The 10,800-nt window shown below is 35.5% G+C and overlaps 1 protein-coding gene across 2 annotated transcripts; it reads right to left on the reverse strand.

The window, feature by feature from the left end:
- Nucleotides 1-2,996: 2,996 nt before the first annotated feature.
- On the reverse strand, nucleotides 2,997-7,593 carry LOC148626130 (uncharacterized). 2 transcript variants are annotated; one of them, XM_088571212.1, is made up of 3 exons: nucleotides 7,463-7,593; nucleotides 4,486-6,019; nucleotides 2,997-3,334 (listed from the first exon to the last, which is right to left on the reverse strand). In XM_088571212.1, the coding sequence occupies exons 2-3, from the start codon at nucleotides 6,007-6,009 to the stop codon at nucleotides 3,323-3,325; spliced, it is 1,536 nt and encodes a 511-aa protein (XP_088427338.1). In that variant the 5' UTR covers nucleotides 6,010-6,019; nucleotides 7,463-7,593; the 3' UTR covers nucleotides 2,997-3,322. The 2 variants fall into 2 exon arrangements, with proteins under 2 accessions (XP_088427338.1, XP_088427340.1); XM_088571214.1 differs by lacking the exon at nucleotides 7,463-7,593 and having other exon boundaries at nucleotides 4,486-6,075.
- Nucleotides 7,594-10,800: the final 3,207 nt, after the last annotated feature.

A 10,800-nucleotide genomic window follows, 5' to 3' on the forward strand; every position in this document is an offset into this window, starting at 1 on the left:
AAAACATCAATTCTAGATTCCGACTTACCTACACTACAGTGCAGCGCTATGAAGATGCTTTTTTTGTTCTGAACATGTATTCTGCAAATCCACGTTTATAAATGAAATCTAGCATAAAAAATTATGCCTGTCGAGTTCAAGAAAATGGAAAGTTGTTGACAATGAAAAAAGACACCCTTAAATTAAGAAAATGGTTGAAAAAAATCTTTTCATATATCAAATCGTTTAATGTGATTGGCATTATATTGTAACGAACAATGAATTACATTCTCATTAGGAAGACTATCAAAATACAAAAGTATGGTACGCCGTATTTATATTTATTCCAGTTTGTAGATATTTTATAATATCATTTATAAGACACCTTGTATAATGTATAGTTGATAACATATCTGATAAAGTTTATGAGATACTTTTATATGATATCTCATAAAATATATATCGTACATGTACATCATTTATAAGATGTCTCATAAAGTATTTATGATATCTTATATAAAAAACGTTAATAAGATGGATATCTTAGAAACTGTTTAAGACATGTTAGAAACTGTATAAGATACCTAATAAACAAAATTGTATAAGATATCACATATCTTTTATCAGATATCTTAATTAAAAAGTAAATCATAAACTTTATAAAAAATAGAAGATATCTACTAAATTATTCAAGATATCTACAAATCAGAATAAATATAAATACGGCCTACCATACAGAAGATGTCTTGGACATTCATTCGATTCTGAAATTATACTTCAAATAACCCTGGTCTTCGGATAAGGAATTCAGGAGTACACTCGGTTTATTTTGATTATATGGCAAAAGGGTTTAGTTCAGTTTCTGTTCGGAATGTTCATTGTGTGTTATCATTTCATTCGCTTCTTTTTATGTTGGAATAATCAAATACATTAAAAGAGCTTGCCAGTTACAAACAATTTTGTTCCTCGCTATTTGTTTTACATACAAGTAAGAATATGAAGAAGGATATGAATGCTTCCAGGTTAAAGTCGTCTCTTCAAGTGTTCAATTTTTAGCATCATGAATCATAAATGTTCCACCATGTGGACAGATTCGTTTTTTTTCCTTATATTACACGACAATGGTATTTGCAACGAAACGAGCGTCGAGACCAAAACAAACAAAACAAATTAACAAAACAGAACAACCTCGGAAATAAAAAGAAAACATATTTCCTTCTGTCCAAAGACCGGGTTAGGTGGATTACTTCTTTGAATTGGTTTACATGAAATTGGTGCATTTTTTTTATACATCGCGGGTCGCGTCACCTTTGAAAAGTACGTGTGAGACCAGGGGAGTTATTTACAAAGTAAATGAGTAACCTTCTACGGAAGCGAATTAGCGTCACAAAACCTTTTTATTTTATTGCTTTATAGTGCAATATTTTTTAATTAATTTTAGGTGACGCTAATACGCTTCCGTAACTTTCTTGTTCTTTGAAAGAGATTAGACGATCAAGGCACCTAAATGCTAATGTAGAAAGTGCTAGCACATTAGTACAATGTAAGACAGGACATCCGGTCTTGACAATAACAAGAACGGATCATGTTATTATGTATTTGTCGCTTTGCTGGATCGTAGAGATTTGAAGCAAAAAAAAATGAATAAATCACGAATTCGAAAATATTTGAAAAGTGAATCAAACAAAAAAATTAAAATAGTAAGTATCTCACATTTTTATATACATTTTATTTATTTAGAGACTTATTGATTTAGTAGCAACTAACATTAAAAAATTAGAATCTTGTATTAGGCATCACTCATTCAAAGACTTTCTTTAGACAGATCGCTAACATTCAATATGATGTATGCTATTTTAATCTGGTATAAATCATACGCAATAAATGCATCTCCACGAGACTTTGAATTTCCGGCAAACAGTACAATAATAAGAAAACTAATTAGACTACACCACACAGTAACATTCTGTCGCACTTTTTCGAATACACAAATTTGACCGCGGATTAATAAAATGGTTGGTTTCGTGAGTATAGTCACTGAATGTAGTACATGTATAATCAGATACAATATCTGGTATGGTCAACAATGCAGTGCTCCAGTCCCCTGCCATATTTGGCGTTCTCGATCCTCAGTTTCAGCTGGATAGTTTTACAAGGTACATGTACTTAACTTCGCACGAACTTTCGAAACTAAATTGTTTTTCTCATTTTCAAATATTCTCCATGTACGCTTTCCTCTTGTGGATGTTTTAAAAAAAAACGTGCCTGATATCTTATAAACATAGTATTGGTAATTAATTTAAGAAAGGAGCCTAAACTAAAACTCAGTAATACTTAAATATGTTTCAACGGCAATTTAATTCAATAATTAAATAAGAAAAACATACTTGGATTTTTGTCTGCGTTAAATAGCTTTGTTTCAACAAAATGAGATGAATTTTCAGTATTAACCGAACTGTACAACCAACAACTATACTAAAAAAACTTTTTGCAACGACAGAAGCATCGCTTCAAAATCAGAAAACAAATAAATCTAAACAAATACTTAAATACACGATTTGACAATCGGACTGAAAAGGGGAAATCTCATCCACTTCCTGTTTACAGTGTCGTACTATAAATTTGGAATGAAGACAAATGTTTTTATTTGTTCGTTTTATATGTACTTTGTTGTACTTCCAGTGGTGGATGAAGAAATTCAGAAAAAAGGACGGCGCACTAGTCTGGCCTCAGGGGAGGGACACTCGAATGTATCCAAGTTCTTCCATGTAATCAATCATTACATTCCCCTCGGATACGCCTACATGTTTGCCTTCTGTTTGATTGATTCACGTCTCAACACAACATTGATCTAACTCGAAATACTTTTTAACCGTTGTGTATTCTTTCTCTTTTGCATGTTTTGTTTGTCTAACACAGCTTGTGCTCTGAAAACACGGCATCACAATATAAACGGACTAGTAATTATTATCAAAGTCAACAATTAAAATATTTAAATCATATTTATTCATGGCCGTTTTCTTTTGCCTGCCGGTTCCTTAAAAAGTATTGTATATGTCTATGTTGTAGAATGGTAGTGTTAATGAGAGGAAGGTTAAGAAACCAAAATAATATCACCCCCTCACCGTTGTTAAGGTTTGTTTTTATATTATAGTGTTACTGACTATTACTCTTTCTAAATAGACAAAGGTGGAATTAAAAAACAATATTTATACAAAAGAGGAATAACAAATACAAGACATGGGAAAATCTTTTCTGATACGATATGAAGAACGACTGATTGGTATGCAGTTCGTGAATTTGGCTTTCTTTAATTATGGTTGATGGTAGTTCCTTCAGGCATTTAATAGCCACCCTGAAAATACAGAACAAAATTATAGTATAGTTGTTTAACAACGACTCTGATCATGTGTGTCGGTGTAAGTGTACCTAAAATGAATCCTCTTATATTTGAATAACAAAAAAAGGTAGGCAACTATTTCGCTGTACCTGTGTATAATGTTGTTTTGAGACCAGCAGCATCCTGATCAGTTGTGTGAAGGTTTCCACGTTGTTCTTTGAAAATCCACGAATAGCTTTGGGCTGACATTTTTTTTATCCTGGTGGAGTTGTTGTCTTTTGACATATTCATCATATCCATTCTCCTTATGTTATAACAATTCATGGTTCAAAAACCTGATTTCTTTAATTGTCATTTTATAGAATTTATGTGTTTAGTACTTCATATGTATAGATAAAGCCTCAACAACTTGAAATAAACGAAGGAAGCGGAAATGTACGAAGTGCAAGATATTGGTCGTACATGTTGTAAGTTTCAGGCACCTAGAAAAATATTGAGTATACATGTATTTGTATTCATGAGCCTGTCTTACCAGCAATACCTTACCTGAAATTATAAAGATTATGATTGAAATAGTCCTATGTATTGCATTATATTTAAAATTTACCGATATTTAAAGACCACATGCCTTGTATGAACATGATTTTGCTCTCTTGATAAAGGTTCGTTAAGATAGGTCATACCTTTTCCACAGAGCATTCTTTTCTGTCATCTTGCATAAACATACAGGAGTATGTATTTCATTGAGTAAATAGTGTTCGAAATGATGTGAAAAAAAAATCTTTAAATTATTCAAAAAGATTTTTGGCATAAAACTGCATTTCGTAAAATTACAAACAATGACTTTACAAAGAACCTTTCAAGTGAGGGAATATTTGGCGGAAAAATGTTCTATGGAATTTTTTTCTTTTAATTGCAAAAAAAAATATGTTTTGTGAACCCCATCTTCTTTTGAAACATGAAAGTATAGCAGATAAATTTACCTTATAACACTAATTAAGAAATTTTCTACACCAATTTTTAGTCATTTGCAAAATAGTGAAAATTATTTTATACACTGAAATTTCACAATATGTTCGTTAAAGGTCATCTTAGACAAAAATGATGAAAATCTATCTACTAAAATATTAGTACTTTTCTACCCGGTTCCTACTACGGTCAATTACCTTTTTTGGTTTGCCGTATTTTTTGTATCCTCCGTATCCATAACCTCTTGGTATCCCGTATGGCATCGGCTTCCAGAAGGGAATTGGCCCGAATGGTCTTGGTAGTGGCATTCCGTATGGCCTAGGCGCTGGTCCGTACATTTTTTTGCCATATGGTTTTCCATACATAGGAAACATTGGAGGTCCGCCATAAACCGCAATTTTCTTCACATAAGGTTTTCCGTATGTGAACCATGGTTTTCCGTATGGTTTCCCATACGGTTTTCCATAGGACATAGGTTTGCTATATGATTTGGGTGGCCCATAAGATGTTTTGTATGAGTTTACGTAAGGTTTAGCATACTGTGGTTTTCCGTATGGCTTAGCATATTTCGTAGGTTTACCATAGGGTTTAGGTTTTCCATAAGGTTTAGGTTTTCCATAAGGTTTAGGTTTTCCATATACTGGTGGCTTTCCATACGGTTTTTGATATTTGCTTTTAGGCAAAGTTGGCATTGACTGTCCAACAGGGCTCCCTATTGCTAATGTGTCAGTGATCTGAAGTGCTGGGTCCATATTTGGGTCAATAACTTCTGACAACGGGCCAAGAGAATTTGGCAAGGCTGCCCCTTGGCTCATTGGATCAACTAATGCTCCGCCTGGTTGACCACATGCACCACCTTGACAACCACCTGGTTGACCTGCCCCTTGTCCAAATGCATTGACTGGGATAATAACGTAAGCATTTTGACCAGCTCCTGCTGCTGATCCCGGAAGTCCTTGTCCCGCTCCGAAGTTATCCGCTCCTCCGCCACCACCAGGCATTCCACCTGCCCCTTTATTGCCACCGAGTCCTCCGCCTAAAATTAAATCTAGGCCTGGACCTAATCCTAGTCCTGCACCACCTGCTCCTCCTGCTCCACCTCCAGCTCCTCCTGCTCCATCTCCACCAAGAACCAATTGACCTTGATTTAACCCTCCGCCTCCAGGACTCAGCACTAATTCAGGTAGACCTTGACCCTGAGCTCCGCCAAAATCAAAAGCATTTCCTTGTCCGTGTCCTAGACCTAGACCACCTCCTATGTCAAATCCTCCTTGGCCTCCCAGTTGATCGAATCCTTGACTTCCCGCACCACCTCCCATGTCGAAAGGTTGACCTTGTCCCTGACCTCCGGCACCACCTCCCATGTCGAAAAGTTGTCCTTGTCCCTGACCTCCGGCACCACCTCCCATATCAAAAAGTTGCCCACCTTGACCTCCGGCGCCCATTCCTGGTTCAGGTTGAAACATTTCTTGGCCACCTCCTAGTCCAGCAAATTCATTTCCACCAGGGACACCAGCATTTCCACCGAATTCGAAAGGTCCACCTTGCCCACCTGCAGCGCCTTGCTCAAGGGGGAAATATGGATCTACCCCTCCACCACCACCACCCCCAACTGGATCTACGCCTCCTGGCTGCCATTGTGGATAGACAGGGTCTGCAGGTGTTCCCTGGGCAAATATGGTAGCAACAAGGCCCGAACTCAACAATAATGTGAACCACATTTTGTTGACGCTGAAAAAAAAATAAAATCGGTGTCATATAACAAGCATGTAATATTTACGGCTAATCTAGCTAGCTGATACATGTTATTAAAGGTTTCATGGATAGTGAGAGATGTATATCGCTTCATATGGTCTCCATTGGTCTCCATTCATCAAATTTCGACTGAATAAATAAAAAAGAGTCATGGAGAGTTTGTTTTTCTTGTTGTTAAAGTTGAATTACGAGAGATGGTGGCGGATCCAGAGATTTTGAAAAAGTGGGGTTCAGGATATCATTTGCTAAATTTTTCCACAATTTAGCACGAAATTAACTAAATTTTTTGACAAAAAGTGTGTGTGTGTGGGGGGGGGGGTTCGCCGCTGAGTGATGATATTACGCCATATACTTAAATCCACGAAATGAATCGTTTTCTCTTGCGATTTGTTAAGGCTTGTTTCTCGGTCAGCAAAATGACAGCAAACCATGAAATATTCTTTAAGTGAATCTCGTCGCAATATGTGAAAATGTCTAAGTAGATAACTAGCGATAGAGATTGATATTGTAGCTTGATCGTGAATGGAAAGTGTAAAGAATCGTGAACAACAGTTTTTTTTTGTTACTTTTTTCGAAAATTTCAGCAACATTTAGAAACAAACCTAGGATATTCTATCAAAATGATTACCATGTACAAAGGGTGTGGTATAATGCGTTTTTTTTTCATTTTTGAGACCATTTTTACAGTTTTGTGAAGTTTCTACTTTTAGATGTGTATGACTGAATCTCTACTTTTCATTATAAACAATAGAAAATATTATCAAAATTTCACGGCCAGTCATATACATTTACGATGATATGAATTTCCCTCTTTGACAAAATGATCTGTTTATGAGTGTACTATAAATATCTTCTCTTCATATTGGCTACTGGATGTTTTTGTATAAGTACAATCATATTGATGGTAACATGAAGCCTTGAATAATGAAGTGCATGTACATGTAAATACTAATATTGACGTAAATGATATGCACATAGGTGAAGCATTTTAGTTTGTAAAAAGAAAAGATTTACGAGAACATTTTGGAGGTTTTGGAGGGAATATGTTTACACTATCATCCTGTCATTCTTCTTTTCTTCGTAAATGCAAGTAGGTACCTTTAACCTGTAATCAGTTGAGATCGCAAGAATTTAACGCTTCGCCGTTTATTCCCTCCCCCCCACTGGATTCTTGATAATGAATATTGGCAAAGCACGCTGTTTATTAGCTTTTCGTACTACTACATACATTTATATACGTTCCTAATTATTCAAAGATGAAAATATAAAAAAAAGTTTGCCTGCAAAGACGATCCTTTTTTTTATAGTTTGATGAATAATAAAGATTAGATTTTAGAATATATAAGCATTTCTGGTCTTTGTTGTGAGAAAAAAAACTTATAAAGCGCTTTAAGATAAGTTGTTAATTTCATAACTTACTTTATAGGTGTTAAAATCGCCAATTGAGAATAAATGTAATTTTTTGTCTTTTAAACACGTTTTCCTCCTGGTACAATAAAATGTCAATCATAGTCATCCACAGTTTTGATTAATTTTAAATTGACACAAATTTATAATTCAAATATGTAAATGAATGATATTAAAAAGCAATGAATTGCGTTATAAATAAAAATGATTATTTAATTAAGCTGTGTCATAAAGCCTCTGTATGAACCACCACCAATCCTATTTTTTCAAGATTTTTAAAATTCTTGAACATTCCCTTGACATGTCAACGTCATTTTGAAATGATTACTATCAGAACACTAAGAAGGAAAACAACTGCTTCCAGAATATTATTTAAATGTTAATTATATCACGCCGTCCCCAAATAGCATATATAAAAGAGTCCTAAATGGACAACCTTGTCTTAGTGATATTTTAACTTAATTAATATGTTCGTACTTGTGAAAAAAAGAAGGGATTTGATACAAACCCACTATTTTCGTTCTCATCAGTTGATGTAACTGTAATAGTGATTATAAACATAGACCTGTAGTTAAGGAGGTAGACCTAGGGTAAGGGACACAATTCTTAAAAATCATTGGAACGTTTATATTCAGCATTTTACATCAATCTTATGTAAGCATCTAATTAACTTAGATTCGTTTTATTCTGCTTCAAATAAAAGCTCGAGAGGCTTTGGTGCAATTGAATATGATACAAACATATCACTGATTTCAAGAGTTATGTCCCTTACCCTAGGTCTACCTCCTAAAGATTTCAAGAGTTATATCCCTTCCCTTGGGTTTATCTCCTTAATTATAGGTATATGTTATAAGCGTGCCAATTCCATGGAAGTATATGATATCAAGACAAGGTGTTTGTAATTCTATTACATATGTTTATGGAACGCAATGACCAGACTAACAGGAAGTTAATTTTGTACTGTCCGCCCGTCCGTGTCCGTGTTATCTTTATAATCCTCAAATCTTTCTTGCTAATGGCGTTATCTTTATAATCTTCAAATCTTTTTTGCTAATGGCAGAATTTATTGGCACATGAAGAAAATCTATTTCAAAATTATAACATATTATCATAATTAAAAGACCAGTGTATTTATGAGAAAGGAGACAGACCTACAAAAGTTATTAAATTATTTATAATAAGATGTCTAGTCGGGTAAATTATTTCATAAGTAGAAATTAGATTAACAATTTATAGCGACTTATTAACCCAATTTTGTTTATATTGAAAATCATAATTTACGAGTAATAATTTCAAAATTATGAAGTAATTTGTCAAAATAAGTACAAATGTAGATAACATCTCGCGAATTAAGTGGGTTTTAAATAGGTTTTTCATATGTATCGAGGTTAGTGTTGAAGACATGTATAAATAATGAAGACTTTATAAAGACTGATACTATTTTAAAAAGGCTTAAATCCGAATTCAACAGATTTTTATTGTAAGTTATATAATTGGTTTTTTTTTCACCACTGTCCCAGGTTATGGGTTAAACCCGCCACATACTTGATGTGTCTGTCCCAGGTTAGTGGTTAACCCCGCCACATACTTGATGTGCCTGCCCCAGGTTAGGGGTTTAACCCCGCCATATTTGATGTGCCTGCCCCAGGTTAGGTGTCTAACCCCGCACACATACTCGATGTGCCTGTCCCAGATTAGGGTCTAACCCCGCCACATACTTGACGTGCCTGTTCCAGGTCAGGGGTTAACCCCGCCACATACTTGATGTGCCTGTCCCAGGTCAGGGTTTAACCCCGCCACATATTTGATGTGCCTGTCTCAGGTTAGGGTTTAACCCCGCCACATACTTGATGTGCCTGTCCCAGGTTAGAGTTTAACCCCGCCACATACTTGATGTGCCTGTCGCAGGTCAGGGTTTAACCCCGCCACATACTTATTGTGCCTGTCCCAGGTTAGGGTTACCCCCGCTACATACTTGATGTGCCTGTCCCAAGCCAGGAACCTGTAGTCCAGTTGTTGTGGTTTTTTTTATGCTAATGGTAATTTGTTATACGTCTTCTATATATTCGGTCGATATTTGTCTTATATGAATACTAGTAGTTTGACTTCGTTTAGTTTGGGACCTTTTACAGCTTGCTTTGTGGTATGGGTTTTGCCAGACATTGAAGACCGTGTGGTGACTTGTAGAAGTTTAATTGTTCGTTGCTTGACTTCTTGGGGATGACTGTCTGCATGGCAATCATACCTCATCCCCTATTTTTATATTAATTTTTACTATGCACTAGGACTGGAAATAAAGGAGGGGGTAGACAATTTGCACCTCGTTTGTACTTCCTGTATTTGGGCATGAACGAAATTTACTCGGCTTTAAATCACTTTTCTAATATCATGTGGCTTTAATTTCCTTCTAAAAGTCAAAACTTGTGTCACGTCTGTTTTAATTAAATTAGTAGTATTGTATTTGCAGTTTTTGTTAAATGTGGTTACCTTCATTGAATCAAAAAATAATCAAATAATTTGTTTTTAACTATTCCGATTTCGCTTCATTGAAATTAATTGCTTATTTATGACCACAGGGACAATACAAGATGCATGCATTGTGGTGGTTCGTGACAAGTTATATACAAAGTAATTTGTCAAGTGGCAGATAACTTCTAATGCTTTCATTATAAACTAATCGTGAACTGGTAATTTTAAAGTTCAACGATTTCAAATTAACGATTTGTGTAATGATTTTTACATTGTTTTGTTTACGGGGCTCTTTGGACACAGGTACTTGTTTCTATCAATGGTCGGTTACTATCAAATATGAATATAAAATGTATTATTCATATTTGATAATTACCTATCATTGAAAGAAAAAATTGACCGTGTCTTTGTGCGGCATGGATGATTCTGACCCCCTTTTCCCTCGACAAATATGACTATAGTGTTATATACAGTAATGTGTTTGTTTGTTTGTTTGTTGGGGTTTAACGTCCGAGCAGCAATATTTCAGCTATATTCAGACAATGAATATGAAATGAAAAAAAAGGATGGGTCACAAGGATAATAGGGTCGACAAATTTTGATTGCCACTGGAACGAAAAAAAGGATGGGACACAAGGATAATAGGGTCGACAAATTTTGATTGCCACTGGAAAAAGGGGGGATGGGTAAGGTCGGGCAATTTGGCCTCCTGTGGCGGAGCGCAAAGGTTCCTACTCCTATCGAATACCACAGCAGGGTTCTTTAACGTGCGAGGAACGTGGCATCTTTCCCAACACGGTGCACCACTATGGTTTGCGGTCAGGTTTTCCGTATTATAGCCTGACAACCCCAGCATATAACACGCCAGGGGTACCCCATTC

This window comes from Perna viridis, chromosome 2, assembly GCF_037379345.1.
Source record: "Perna viridis isolate PV_CMFRI_1.1 ecotype Kerala chromosome 2, ASM3737934v1, whole genome shotgun sequence".
In the NCBI taxonomy this organism is placed as follows: Eukaryota; Metazoa; Mollusca; class Bivalvia; order Mytilida; family Mytilidae; genus Perna; species Perna viridis.